The sequence below is a fragment of the Rattus rattus genome, chromosome 9 (assembly GCF_011064425.1).
Source record: "Rattus rattus isolate New Zealand chromosome 9, Rrattus_CSIRO_v1, whole genome shotgun sequence".
Taxonomy (NCBI): domain Eukaryota; kingdom Metazoa; phylum Chordata; class Mammalia; order Rodentia; family Muridae; genus Rattus; species Rattus rattus.
This window is the reverse complement of record NC_046162.1, coordinates 93421350-93436986: the sequence shown is the minus strand read 5'-3', so window position 1 is coordinate 93436986 and position 15637 is coordinate 93421350. Positions and strand designations below refer to the sequence as shown.

At 39.2% G+C, this 15637-nt stretch overlaps 1 protein-coding gene across 3 annotated transcripts in view; it reads left to right on the top strand.

Annotated features, from left to right (window-relative positions):
• Positions 1 to 15637, top strand: part of Pafah1b1 (platelet activating factor acetylhydrolase 1b regulatory subunit 1) — a 58167-nt gene that overhangs the window by 27263 nt on the left and 15267 nt on the right. For all 3 annotated transcript variants that reach the window (XM_032913370.1, XM_032913371.1, XM_032913372.1), the window contains exons 3-5: positions 12559 to 12643; positions 12881 to 12955; positions 14152 to 14358. In XM_032913370.1, coding sequence (XP_032769261.1) covers positions 12559 to 12643; positions 12881 to 12955; positions 14152 to 14358 — 367 coding nt within the window. The remainder of the gene's footprint in view (positions 1 to 12558; positions 12644 to 12880; positions 12956 to 14151; positions 14359 to 15637) is intronic.

The window sequence follows — 15637 nt, the reverse complement described above, 5'->3', positions numbered from 1 at the left end:
TAGAAATCAGGATGTCATGATTCTTATAATTCCATCCTTATATGTATGTGGTTCTTTCTTTTTTTTTTCTTCTTTTTTTTTTTTTTTCAGAGCTGGGACTGAACCAGGCCTTGCGCTTGCTAGGCAAGCTCTACCACTGAGCTAAATCCCAACCCCATTCTTATTTTTTTTTTCTATGTCCTAGTTAAATCTTCTGTCATGCTAACTGTAGTTCTGAACAGTAACATTGACTCATTTTTTAAAGATTTACTTATTTATTACATATAAATACATTGTACCTATCTTCAGACACACCAGAAGAGGGCATCAGATCCCATTATAGATGGTTGTGAGCCACCATGTGGTTGCTCAAATTTGAACTCAGGACCTCTGGAAGAGCAGTCAGTGCTTTTAGCCACTGAGCCATCTTTCCAGCACCCTGCCCCCCCCCCCCGAAAAGAATTCATAACCTATTCTAATTTCTCCCCTTATCCACCCTGGCATGAAATACATTTGTAAGTTATTTGATTGTATTATTATTGGTATTCCTTTCTGTGAGGATTATTTTTTCTAAAATAGAATTCTGTTTATATATTATAATTATACTGTAATTTTATGGGTTTTAGGTATCTTGTTCTGTATCCTATTATTTGTAGTTTTGCCTTGCCTGGACTATGTAGATCACCAGGCTGCCCTTTAATTCATAGATATCAGTTATACAGACAAACACACACACTCACACACAGTATGTCTGTGCAAAGTTGTGCATAGACATAAATAATAAAACACAGTTTTAAAAAATGTACACGTACAGATAAACATAAAAATGTCCTTTGGCTGGGGAAGCAGCTCTGTAGAGTGCTTGCTTAGTATGCATGAAGCCATGATATGGGGCCCAAGATCACAGACAGCCTCAAATGGGCATAAAGGAAAAATGAGGAAATTCAAGGTCATCTTGGTTACGTAGCAAGTTCAAGGTCAACTTGGGCTACACAAGACTTTGTTTCACAACCAGGTGCTATGTGAACACCTTTCTTCTAGCATGAGGGAGACCAGCAGGCTGGACTTCTGAGTTCTAGTCTAGTCTAGGGGTATATGGTAAAACTTTCTCAGAAAACCAAGCAACTACAAACAAATCTGTTCAGAATCTTCTTTACCCAGCTATATCCTCAGTGTGTGTAGAAATCATTTTCATTGTTTTATAATAATACCAGAAATTAGTATATTTTCGTGTTCCTTCTTTTATTAAACATATTTCATATGCCTGTGGTTTGGATTTTTTTGCCTTAATTTTAAAATTTTATGTGTGCCTGCATGTGTGTGTATGGCTCATGCTCAATGGGTCTTAGATTCCCTGAAAGTGGGAATGCAGATGGTTGTGAGCTGCCAGTGGGTGCTGAGCATGGAATTGGGTTCCTTTGCAAGACTAATTGATGTTCTTAACTGCTGTGCTGTCTTCTCCAGCTCCTTTGGTTTTGTTTTGTTTTGTTGATTGGTTGAGGGTAGGTGCTGGATACAAACATAGGGCTGCTGAATAAGCACTCAACCATTGGACTACATCTTTTTACATTTCTTTTTCTTTTTAAGACAGTCTTACTCATTTTCTCAGACTGTCCTTGTACTCACTCTTTAGCACAAGCAGCCCTTAAATTTGTACTCCTTGAGTCTTAGCCTTTCAACATAATCTATTAGACTTGACTCATAAGTGCTATTAAAAAAAGTTTTAATTACATATATGCATGTGTATCTCTGGGATATGAATGTCAGTACAAGTGCCCACAGAGGCCAGAGATCCTGGATTTCCTCAGAGCTGGGGTTATTAGAGGCAACTGATAGCCTTTCAGCGTGGGCTCTGGTCTTCTGAAGGAACAGTGTATACTTACACCACTCAGCACCTCCTCAGCCCCTTCTGTGGACTTCCCTTTTTTTGACTTAACATGTTCTAGAACTACTTCATATCAGTTCAAAGAGCGCTCATCTTCCCTGCATGTATGTATGTATGTATGTATGTATGTATGTATGTATGTATTGCATGGTTGTGTGTATATGTGTACATATGTTTGAAAAGAGAGCATGTAATATTCCACTGTATATATAGCTTAGAGTTTTTTGTTTTTTTTTTCCTAACCAGTCATCCATTTTTGGACCATTAAAAGTAACGTTATAGTGAATAGCCCTCTGTATATGTGCTTTTGTATTATCGGAGGTCTGCTTAGATTTTGATGTTTGTGTCTGTATTTTTGGTTATTTATATTTTATGTGCATGGGTGTTATGTTGTGTGTGTGTGTGTGTGTGTGTGTGTATCTGGTCACTGTGGCAGCATCTGGGTGAAAGCTATACTCTATGTCTCTTTAAGCATCATTCTTCAGAAGTGCCTTATTGGCTAGAGAGGTAGCTCAGTGATTAAGAGCACTGGCTGCTCTGAGTTCAATTTCCAACAACCACATGGTGGCTCACAACCACCTATAATGTGATCTGATGCCCTCTTCTGGCTTGCAGGTGTACACGCAAACAGAGCACTCAGACATAAAATAAATACATCTTTTTAAAAAAGTGCCTTACTGTACAATTTTTATCATTTTACTGTACATTTTTTATAATGTTGAAGCCACCTGGGGTTGGTGCTTGTGGCTTGTATAGAAGAAAAGATCTGTTTTACCTCTGTTGTTACGTTGTAAGACCCCATTGTGGCCTTACCTCGGGAGCTCCACCCACAGCATAGATTGACAAAGTGACTGCTGCAATAGCATGAGGGTATAAGGTTTTTAATCCACGTATGTGGGGTTGCTCATCCACGCAGGGAGAGGCAACCCCAAACCCAAAAAGTACACAACTTTTATTCGTTGCAGACTTCAGCAACAGAGTTAGCTGACCTGTTCTCATTGGTGGTACACAGGACAAAGGATCTGGTCAGGTATTGGCTGGCCTGCTCAAGGGGCTGTTCTTGGCTTAGTCACTTTCCTCATCCAGCCCTACACCTGGCTTTGGTGAATCACTGGGAAAGGGCTAAGTTGGCAGGTCTCTTAGAGAGGAGATGAACTGGGTGGTCAGGCAGGGTCAGAATGACATCTTGCAGTTGTTCTCGGAATTTACCACAGAGAGGGGTAGGGGGTCTTTCTGAGAACAGTTGTTATTGTTTTGTCTTAATTAGCTTAGTCAGAATTGTCTCAGTATCTTGATCACTAAAACTTTATCATATCACTGGGCATCCTGACGTCAGATGAATATCTTAGAAAGGTCACAGGTTTGTCATAGGCGTCCTGACCACCAGATGTGTTTCTCAAAACCGTGTTTTTACAGCTTTGCTTTTCACATCCACGAAGCTTTATTCCTTCAGTTACCACATGTCCAGTAGTTACCATGTAGTCCTTTCTTTATTGCTGTGCATCCCAGGCTGGCCCTCAACTGTTTGAGTGCTGGATTATAGGTAGATGCCACTATATCTTTTTTTTTTTTAATGTTTGAAGGCCTTCTCTACAATTTGTTCTTCTCGGTCATCTTTAAAATTAAATATAATTCAATCTAAAACATTTTGTTAATGAATGTGCTTTAAATTTGTTTTTTTTTTTTTTTTTTTTTTGGTTCTTTTTTTGAGCTGGGGACCAACCCAGGGCCTTGCGCTTCCTAGGCAAGCGCTCTACCACTGAGCTAAATCCCCAACCCTTTTGGTTTTTTTAACAAAACGTTTTGAATGTCTTAAGTAGTAGTTTTCATTTTATTTTATTTTATTTATTTTTTTTTTTTTTAATTCTTTTTTTTCGGAGCTGGGGACCGAACCCAGGGCCTTGCGCTTCCTAGGCAAGCACTCTACCACTGAGCCAAATCCCCAACCCCTAGTTTTCATTTTATAATGAAATTAAATGATGTGGAGAAAAATCCCATATCTCTCCCAAAGTTTTTTTTTTTTTTTTTTTTTTTTTCCTTTTTTTTTTTTTTGGGGACCGAACCCAGGGCCTTGCGCTTGCTAGGCAAGCGCTCTACCACTGAGCTAAATCCCCAACCCCTTTAAATTTGTTTTAACAAAACGTTTTGAATGTCTTAAGTAGTAGTTTTCATTTTATTTTATTTTATTTATTTTTTTTTTTTTTAATTTTTTTTTTTTTTGAGCTGGGGACCGAACCCAGGGCCTTGCGCTTCCTAGGCAAGCACTCTACCACTGAGCCAAATCCCCAACCCCTAGTTTTCATTTTTATAATGAAATTAAATGATGTGGAGAAAAAATCCATATCTCTCCCAAAGTTTTTTTTTTTTTTTTTTTTTTTTTTTTTTTTTTTTCGAGCTGGGGACTGAACCCAGGGCCTTGCGCTTATAGGCAAGCGCTCTACCACTGAGCTAAATCCCCAACCCCAATCCCATATCTCTCAAAGACCATAATTCTCACTTCTACCTCTCTTGAAAATTTACTTGCTACTGTTTAGCATTATTGTAGCACTTTATTTTGAGTCACAGTCTTATTCTGTAGCCTAGGCTGGCTTGGAACTCACCTGGCTAGTCCTAAATTCGCAGCAGCCTGCTGCCTTTGTCTCTATAGTGCTGTCATCAAAGGTGAGTGCCACTCCACCTGGCCTTCTGTTTTACATGGCAGCTCACTGTTTTGTGTAACTCCTGTTCCACAGTATTTGATGCCTTCATGACCTCTTTGTGCACTAGGTACACATGTAGTAGATAAACATATGAAAGCAAAATACCTATATACATAAATTTTAAAACACAACAAGCCTTAATAGACCTGATAACTTGGAATTGCCCCATTGCTGGTGAGGCTGGAGGAGGTGGATTCTTGAACTCACTACCCACCCAGTTAGCCTTGCCTACTTGATAAGTTTTAGTCCATTGAGAGAGGGTGTCTCAAAAGGGATAAAGAAAAATGGATGACACCTATTAGGGTCTGAAAATCCACAATAACCCAAGCAGTCACAAGTGTCCTGCAAAGTAAGATTTTTATTTGAATTAGATAGCAAAAACCGACCAGTCAGGAACAGACAGCAGCACAGACTGGGAAGCTGAGTCTCCAAGATAGAATGTTATAGAGCTAATTTTAAGCTTGAAAACCACAAATGTCAGTGCTAAGTTACAGTTATATTTTCTTACCAATCAGCATTTCGGGATAGGGTACTTTGTTCCTAAGGAACTTTTACCCTGTTCTCATTAGTTGGGTTATTCAACTACGATAGGGGGTGGGGGGAGGACTTGCCTCATTCATGTCTCAACTTGCCAACCAGAATGTCATTTACCCAGGGGGATCTTAGGAACTATTCAAAATGGAAGTTTTATTCAAAATGGCTTCAATTTGGTTCCTCCATACACATATGCACCACACCCAGTATTGTTGACATTTAGGACTAAAGTCCATTTCTTATGCCATAACACTCTGTTTCCTAGAAGACTTGATGCTATTCTAGAGTGCTGTATTAGAAGAACAGACAGACATGCTGTAGAAAAAGAAAGGAAATGTTAAAACACACACACACAGTTAGAAAAGTAAGAAGTTGTAATTTCTGGATTTAGATGCTGACTGAAAAATGGAAGGATAAGTGGGTATTTGAAAGAGGAATGAGAGCAAGTGATTGCTCAGATAACCCTAGAAAAACAACCATATTTTATGGCTTGACCAGTACTGAGTCTTAAAGTGTGTGTCAGTTTTTTTTTTTTTTTTTTTTTTTTTTTTTTTTTTCGGAGCTGGGGACCGAACCCAGGGCCTTGTGCTTCCTAGGTAAGCGCTCTACCACTGAGCTAAATCCCCAGCCCCGTGTGTGTCAGTTTTAACTTGTGTTGTAGATGATATTGGATATGTATCACATTCATTCATAGTAAAAATTGTTCTATCAGCTAAGCATTGTGGTGCTCTCTAAGGAAACTTAACAGGTTCAAGAAACTTAAGATTCAGAAGGCCAGACCTGGTGACACACACCATTTTATCCAGTGCTCTGGAGTCAGGAATACTGTGAGTTCAAAGCTAGCCTGGTCTGCATAGTGGGTTCCAAGACAGCCAGGGCTTGTCTCAGAAACAAAACCACCAAGAAAACAAAACTGCAACAAAAACCAGATGTGTCAAGCTGTAGTGGTGCACACCTTTAAATCCCAGCACTCTGAGGTAGAGGCAGGCAGAATGAGTGCCAGGGCTATACAAAGAAACTCTGTCTCAACAGGGGGGATGGGATATGACTGGAAGTCTTTATGAGTTCTAAATGATCTTTCCTTTATTTATAGCTTAATTGTAATGTCAGAATCTTCCTGTGTTTAGTTATCCCATCTAGTCATCCTATACTTCTGATAATGAATCTTCTAAAAATATTACTTTCACTGGGTGTGGTAGCACACACCTTTAATCCCAGCATTTTGGAGGCAGAGGTAGGCAGTTCTCTTAAGTTTGAGGTCAGCTTGGTCTATTAAAAGGAGTTCAGGACTGCTAAGACTTATTACACAGAGAAACCCTGTCTTCAGACTCCAACCCCCTCCCCCCCCAAAAAACATTACTTTTATTAGACTTCCTTTTTTTTGTTACTTTTTGATGTTCTTTATGTTTCACTGTTTAAAAGTGATTTTTATTAGCAGAGAATATATTTTTAATTTTTTATTATGTGTTAGAGGTATTTTGTTTTACGTGTATGACTGTGCACCATGTACATGCATTGTGCCTATAAGATGCCAGAAGGGTTATCAGGTTTTCATGGGACAAATTGTGAGTCACCATGTAGCTGCTGAGAATCTAATCTGGGTCCTGTATAGGAACAATGCTCTTAACTGTGACGCCATCTCTCCACCTCCACCCTAACCCCATTTTGTCATTTTAATTTATTATTTTTTTATTGTGTGTGTGGAAGCCAGAGATGACTTGTTGGGTGTCCTTAATCATTTTCCAGCTTCTAAAAAAATTGTGTGTGTGTGTGTGTGTGTGTGTGTGTGTGTGTGTGTTTTGCATTTAAAGTATGGTAGCCCTCACTCCTGGGATCTGCCCATCTCTGTCCCAAAACACTGTGGTTACAGCCACATGTAGCCATGCCTACTTTTATTGGGTACAGAGGACTCAAACTCAGCTCTTCATATTTACATAAGTGTCAGTACCCACTGAGCCATCTCTGTTTTGTGAAGCAGAATCTTTTAACTGAATCTGGATCTCGCTTCAGCTTGGCTGTCTTAATTAGGGCTTCTAATGCTGTGAAGAGACATGACCAAGGCAACTCTTATAAAGGACAACATTTAATTGGGGCTGGCTTACAGGTTCAGGGGTTCAGTGGCATTCTTGGGCAGCCAGCTCCAAGCCTGCCCCCAAAGTGAAACACTTCCACCAAGGACACACCTAATTGTGCCACTCCGTGGGCCAAGCATATTCAAGCCATTTCATTCCACTCTTTGGCCCCCATAGGCCTGTTCAAACAAATGAGTCTGTGTGGGCCATTCCTAGCCATAGCATACCTGACCAGTAAGTCCCAGAAACTCCTTTTTCTGCCTCCCCACCTCTAGGACTTCAGACTTAACTGCTGTTCACACTCAACTTTTTTTTTTTTTTTTCCTTTTTTTCGAAGCTGGGGACCGAACCCAGGGCCTTGCGCTTGCTAGGCAAGCGCTCTACCACTGAACTAAATCCCCAACCCTACACTCAACTTTTTGCATTGATGCTAGACTCAGGTCCTTAGACTTTTGTGATAAGCACTTTACCAACTAGGCCATCCTTAGTTCCTTGTGTTTGCTTTTTTTTCCTGTGGTTGGTTTGTTTGTTTGGTGTTTGGTTTGTTTGGTTGGTTTTGGGGTAAGTTTTCACTGTGTAGTTCAGAAACACTTTGGTACCTATCCCCAGGCTGACTTAGAACTTGAGAATCTCTTGCCTCTTCTGAGTACTGAAATTTACAAATGTGGGCCTCTCCTTAAAGTGTTGGGTTGGACCCAGGGCTTTTGTGTATACTAAGAACATATTCTATCAGTGATCTATATTCTTCTCTCCAGCATTTTCATTATTTGCATGGTGGTTTGGGGGACAGTTTTAAATACTAGTGATCATAGGCATTTCTGTCTTTCTGTCTTGCTGTGTTTCTAGTGCTAGATTTACAGAAGCTAGTAAACAACAACAAAACCTACTTTGTTGAATGGTCTAATTGTTTGAAGTGTAATTTTTTTCTTTTAAGATTTACTTTATGTATATGACTATACTGCCACTATCTTCAGACACACCAGAAGAGGGCATGAGATCCCATTACACATGGTTGGGAGCTACCATGTGTTTGCTGGGAATTGAACTCAGGACTTCTGGAAGAACAATGATCTTAACCGCTCAGCCATCCTCTCCAGCCCCTGAAACGTAGTTTTTTAAAATTTAAATTTAAGCTTTTGTTTGTAGGAGTAGGATATCTTGGAGTCTAGGCTGGCTTAGAACTCAGTATGTAGCTGATGGTACCTTAAACAGGCATTCCTTCTCCAGAGGGCTAAGATTACAGAGCATGCCTCACCCTGTTAGGTTTTAGCATTTATTGATAAAAGAATGAAATATTAGTTACCTTGCTGCTGTGACAAAATTTCTGTCAAAAACAGCTTATGGAAGGAATTTGAGGGCATGTTATATCCTGGGAAGGTGGGATGGTGGGTCACATTGTATCTACAGTCATGAAGCAGAGGTGTGAGTGGGAAGTCAGTACTTAGCATTTTCCATTTTTATGCAGTTTAAGGCCCAAGTGCATAAGACCCCCTTACATTTAGAGTTGGTCTTCTCTTTCCCTCTCTTCTTCCCTGCCTCCCTCCCTCCTTGTTTCCCTCCCTTCCTCTCTCCCCCTTCAATGGTTTGTTTTATTTTGTTTTTTGAAATGGAGTTTCTCGGGCTGGAGAGATGGCTCAGTGGCTAAGAGCACTGACCGCTCTTCCAGAGGCCCTGAGTTCAATTCCCAGCAACCACATGGTGGCTCATAGCCATCTATAATGGGATCTGATGCCCTCTTCTGGTGTGCATGAAGACAGTGACAGTGAGCTCACATACATAAATTAAATAAAAAAAAATCTTTTAAGAAAAAAAAGAAATGGAGTTTCTCTGTGTATTGTACTCACTCTGTAGACCAAGGCTGGTCTCAAACTCACAGAAACTGCCTGCCTCTGCCTCCAGCAAGCTCGGACTATGGTGGTGTGCTGTGTGCCATCACTGCCTGGCTAGAGTGGTTCTTTACTGTTCTTTACTTTCTCATTGCCGTAGGCAGAAGCTCATAGTAACCTCTCTCTGACTTCTCTCTGAGAGATGGCTTAGCAGTTAAGAGCACTGACCACTTTTCCAAAGGTCCTGAGTTCAATTCCCAGCAGCCACATGGTGACTTAAAACCATCTATAATGGGATCTGATGCTTTCTTCTGGTGTGTCTGAAGACTATTCGGTGTATTTATATATATAAAATTTTAAAAATCTTAAAAAAAAAAGCCTCAATCGTAGTTGAATTGTGAACCACCTTTTTGAATTAATTATTATATGATGACATTTTATCATGAACGATGGTCACATAACACTTTGTTAGATTTCATAGGGCCTGTCTCATTGGACTCTGGCATATGATACACTGGCCAGGAACTTGTCCTACCTGTGTCATCCCTTCCATAAGATTCGGGAATGTTGTACCATATTTAAGAAAATCTTACTGGAGGTCTAGTTCAGTGACCCTGGGTAAAAGTGCTGTTGCAACAAAATGTTGGGAGTTTAGATCCCCAGAACTTGTGGCAGAAGGAGAGAACCAACTGCCTAAAATTGTCTTTTTATTTTCACCCACCTGACCTAACTCCCATGTCCTCACCCCATATACACAGAAAAGAGTAATACATGAAATAACTTCATTGCTCTTCTTCTCTGTTAAGAAATGTATAGGAATGTCTTTGAGTGAAATAGTTAAATCTCAGTGTAGTAACCCCAGCACTTGGCAGGCTGAGACAAGATCATAAGTATTGGGCTACTCCAAGCTTCATAGTGAGCTCCTACTTTAAAAGGAAAAAAGGAGTCGTTTTATATAATGATTCTTCATTTGACTTCATGTTGTCTTTTATGGAAATAGAATCAAAATTAAATGGAACAAGAAGAATTTATATCGAGTTATTCCAGGCCAACAAGGACTTTATAGTTTGACCTTGCCTCAGGAAAAAATTCAGAATCTAAAATACTATAGGTTTTAGGTAGATTATCTCTGAAAACATGTAAGTCACAATAGTGATTGCCTATGTTAAAATATTAGATATAATTGGCAATATGGACCTATTAAGTAGGGTTAGGGATATATCATGCACAATCCTTGGATTTGATTTCTAGTGCCTTACATCTGCCAGGTATGGTGACTCATGCCTTTAGGATCAAAAGTTCAAGGTCATCCTTAGTTTCTGGCTAACCTGGGATTCACAAAACCCTGTCTTACAAAAGCAGAGAGGACCAGGCATGGTTGCTCATGTCTTTCATCCCAATGCTCAGAGGCAGGGGCAGGGGTATCTCTGTAAATTCAAGGCTGGCCAGTACACACAAAAAAATAAAATTGGCTAAAGGATGTACTGTTATTGTATGTATATTTACGTTTTGTTTAATTCATGACTTTAACTTCTTTTTTTTTTTTCTCTTTTTTTCGGAGCTGGGGACCGAACCCAGGGCCTTGCGCTTCCTAGGCAAGCACTCTACCACTGCGCTAAATCCCCAACCCCATGACTTTAACTTCTTAACTACTTAAGTTAGTTTAAAGGCTTAAACAGAGGAATCCTAAATCAACCTTTTCTATAATTTTGTGACTAAAGGCTCACAGTAATTGGGAAATGTTGAAATAGGAGAGCACAGATGCTTGCCAATATTGTCAGGACAGAATGAAAAAGAAGCATGAAAATATATTTCAACTTTGCTGCCTTTAATTAGAATTCTAAATGTCATTCTAAGACAATATACTGTTTGTAGCTTGTGCATTTTTAGTGTATTAAAATAGTTTAATTTCTTTCGTTTGTTTCGGGGAGGCAGGGGTTCAAGACAGAGTTTAACTCTAGCCCTAGCTGTTTTGGAACTCACTCTGTAGACCAGGCTAGCCTCAAACTCAGAGATGTGCCTGTTTTTGCCTCCTGAGTCCTGGGACTATAAGCATGTACCTCCATTGCCTGGCTTCATTTTTAAATAAGGTCTTTCAGTGATGCCTAGTCCAAACTGGCTTTGAATTCACTATGTAGCATGGGCTGGCCTTACACTCCAGGTCCTCCTGTCTTGGCCTCTAGTGCTGGAATTAAAGGCATGTACCACCACTGCATGGCATTTAGAGTTGTCTCCCCTCTCCCCTCCCTCCCTCCCTCCCTCCCTCCCTCCCTCCGTCCTTCCTTTCTTCCTTCCTTTCTTTCTTATATATAAGTGCACTGTAGCTGTCTTCAGACACACCAGAAGAGGGCATCAGATCTCATTACAGATGGTTGTGAGCCACCATGTGGTTGCTGGGATTTGAACTCAGGAGCTCTAGAAGAGCAGTCCGTGCTCTCAACCATTGAGCCATCTCTCCAACCCCCCCCCCCCCAGAGTTATTTCTAATACTAAAATATTTACTATAATTTTTTTTTTTTTAGGGGGAGATGGTATTGTGCCTGAGAGATACTTTTATGGTGTATGCATGTGTGTCTGCCTGGAGACAACACTCTTTTACCTGTTCCTCTTTAATAGCACGGTTACTTTCTCAACTTGGAGCTAGAATATTTTAGCTAGTCAAGAAGCCAGCAAGCCCCAGACTAGACAGGCTCTTTCTACATATCCTTGTGCTACAGACTTGGCATAGGACACTCAGCCCTTTACATGAGACATAAACTTCAATCCTCATGCTTGCACAGCAAGGAAATTATAACACTTAGTCATCTCTTCGTATTCTTAGTAGAGTTTCATTAAAACATTTCTGTGCAAAACTCAATTCTAATCTCCAATGCTTGAGTATGTTTATCAAATAGTAAGAGAAGGTGAATGTCAACACTAGAAAAACTGATGGCTACTTTAACAATTGATGTCTAGGTATAGAAATATATCTAGAACTGTGGAGTGCCTGCATTTTACAAGCTGAGCAGTAAGTTAGAAAATGATAAAATGGCAAAGGCCAGGACTAGAGCTCGGAGGAGGGTCACTTACCTAGCATGTACAGTGTTCTGAGTTCAGTCCCTTGCATCTCTGAAAATAACAAAAAAAGAAAAGATGCTCAAAAACAATACAGATAAATTGTGACAGTACCTAAGTTTTTGGATTTTGGAAGTATGTCCATTTTTTTTTTTTTTTTTTTTTTTTTTTCGGGGCTGGGGACCGAACCCAGGACCTTGCGCTTCCTAGGCAAGCGCTCTACCACTGAGCCAAATCCCCAACCCCGAAGTATGTCCATTTTATTTCCAGAAATATCTATATAATTTAGTCCTCTGGGCAGTGGTGGTACACACCTTTAATCCCAGTACTCAGGAGGCAGAGGCAGGTTTGAGCTTAGCCTGGCTCACATAGTGAGTTCCAGGGCAGCCAGGGTTTCACAGAGAAACTTGTCTTGGGCTGCCCCCACCCCCACCCCCCAAAATTATTAATAAGTGTAGTTCTTCAAATAGAAGGTCTTTTTAGGACTCATTTTAATTTTTTTCTTTCAGAAATCGAGCTATAGCAGATTATCTTCGTTCAAATGGCTATGAAGAGGCATATTCCGTTTTTAAAAAGGAAGCTGAACTAGATATGGTATGCTTGACTGTATAATTATCATTTTTCTAATTATTCATAGTGTAGTTAATGAGTTAAGTTTTACTTAAGGTTCAGTAGTTAGGTCAATTCAGCTACTCAAATTTTGCCATTTGTTGTGATTTACTTAGTGTTGAGCTTAATTTTCCCACTTTCTGTATAGTCAAATATTTAATAATGTTTTATCTTAAAGGTGGCATTGTTAAGCCATTTTTTAAAGATCTTTTTCTCTTCCAGAATGAAGAATTAGATAAGAAGTATGCTGGTCTTTTGGAAAAAAAATGGACATCTGTTATTAGATTACAAAAAAAGGTAACTAGATCTTTCTTAAGTCAGTTGTATTCAATGTCTACTTATAAATTTTCTGAAAATATTGCCATAATTACTAATCTGCAGATACTCATGGTTGATCTTAAAAATAAATACATTTCTTTGCTTCATGAAAACTTTGGTTTTAAGGTTATTTTTGATACACATTAAACAGTCTAGAGGTTTAACCTTGCATTGTCTTGACTGAGAAATTGGTGTTGAAGGAATCATTTGTGTCCTTAGAACAGTGCTGTTTAGCCTGTGGGTGGCACTGCACCCCTTTGAGGTTGAATATCAGCTAACCTATAGTATCAGGTATTTATAATTCATTAACAGTAGCAAAATTACACTTAGGAAGTAGCAACAAAAGTAATTTTATGGTTGTGGGTCACCAGAATACAAGGATGTATATGGTCGAAGCGTTAGAGAGGTTGAGGACCAATGCCTTGGAAGGACATAACTAATTATAACTGGAAAAAGAGCACCAAATTTGTCTTACGTGAGTCAGTCTCATCTCTGAGTTGTTTTTTTTTTTAACCTGTAGGATGATAGTCACTTACTATCCCTTTTCTAAAATACATATTCTTCACAGACAAAGTTAGAATAGATAACATTGTTCTAATATGAGCCCAACTATATTAATCTTACCTCAGGGACAAGAACCAATACCTAGTAGATGCTCAGTATATATTAGTTTTTGTTGTGAATATTACTACCTGTAGGATAAATAATAACCTGTGGTGTAGGGAAAAGGGCTGGAGAGATGGCTCAGTGGTTAAGAGCACTGACTGCTCTTCCTGAGGTCCTGAGTTCAAATCTCAGCAGCCACGCGGTGGCTCACAACCATCTGTAATGGGATCTGGTGCCCTCTTCTGGTGTGTCTGAAGACAGCTACAGTGTACTTATATATAATAAATAAATCTTTTAGAAAAAGAAAAAAAACCCTAAAAATTACAGGTATAAATCAAGCAAGATAAGTGTGTTGGTCTTCTGTTAATAAATTTAAATGAAAATTGTCTTTGAGTGAATTAGTTCCAGCTGGGCATAGTAACTCTAGCCTTTGGGAATTGAGACAGAAAGATCCTAAGTTCTAGACTACCCTAAGCTTCATAGTCAGAGCCTACCTTAAAGGGGGAAAAAAAACCAACCCAAATACATTATAGAGCACATCTTTATTTGACATCATGTTCCCTCTCAAGGTAATGGAATTAGAATCAAAACTAAATGAAGCAAAAGAAGAATTTACGTCAGGTGGTCCTCTCGGTCAGAAACGAGACCCAAAAGAATGGATTCCCCGTCCACCTGAGAAATATGCATTGAGTGGTCATAGGAGTCCAGTTACTCGAGTCATTTTCCATCCTGTGTTCAGTGTTATGGTCTCTGCTTCAGAGGATGCTACAATTAAGGCAAGTTCTTTGTGTTTGTTCATTTTGTTTTTTGTTTTGTGGTTTTTGGTTTGGTTGGTTGGTTTTTGTTTTTTGAGAGAAACTATCTCTTTTCTGTGTAGTTTTGGCTGTCAGACTGGCTTTGAACTCACAGAAATTCTCCTGCTTTTGCCTAGTAAGTGCTGTGATTAAAGTTGTGTGCCACCACTCCCAAGTAAAGTGAATTTTTCTGAAAGGCAGACTTGACGTAAGTTAGGTGACAGATAAGATTTTGAAAATAAGGACCTAAGCAAAGGGACACAGAGGATAGGGAGGTCTGAGTTTTTGAGTTTCCCTTTGTTGTTGTTTGAGTGTGTGTGTGTGTGTGTGTGTGTGTGTGTGTGTGTGTGTGTGTGTGTGTGTGTGTGTGTTGCCTCTGTTGTGTATGCATGTATACCTGTGATGGCATGTGTGGTTGCCAAAGAACAATTTATAGGAGTTGTTTCTCCCTTCTCCCACGAGGGTCTCAGAAATCAAACTCAGGATGTCACGTTTGGTGGCAGGTAGTTTTTTGAAGCTGTATTAAGTGATTTTGGTATTAAATCTTAAAGGCAGGCTTAAAATTTCATTAAAGCTCTAGAGAGGCATTCTTCCAATAAGTAACTGATATATTTGAGCAAATATAGTTTTTCATTTAGTTGGGCAGTAATCTTTTCCAAGTTTCTGTACTTGAAAAATAAGTTTGTTCCTTATTTTTAAGCAGGCAGTAAAAATACTACTTTACAAAACCAGTCTCCCAAAGAACTTTAGCCTAAAGTAATGTACAGTTTTCTTTAATCTACCTATAATTGACAGTTATGTAAACGATAATAAAAAGATAGAAAGATAAAATACAGATGGATTTCTTTGGTTTTTTTTTTTTTTTTTTTTCTTTTTTCGAGCTGAGGACCGAACCCAGGGCCTTGCACTTCCTAGGCAAGCGCTCTACCACTGAGCTAAATCCCCAACCCGGATTTCTTTGTTTTAAGGCTTATTTTATATGAAGAACCATTTGTTTTATTTGTAAATGTTTAATAAAATGTCATTGTATATATCACAACAGTAGTCCTGCCTGTGATGCAGGCATGACTATTTTACCATTTCTTCAAATAGAGTATAGTCTACTTAATTTTTTATTATTACTATTTTTTTTTTCCTTTGAGACAGGCTCTCTCTACATAGCCCCAACTGTCTTGAACTCAATATGTATACTGAGGTGACCTCAAACTTAAGCAATCCTCCTGCCTTTGCCTCTGTGGTGCTGGAATTAAAAGTGTGAGTC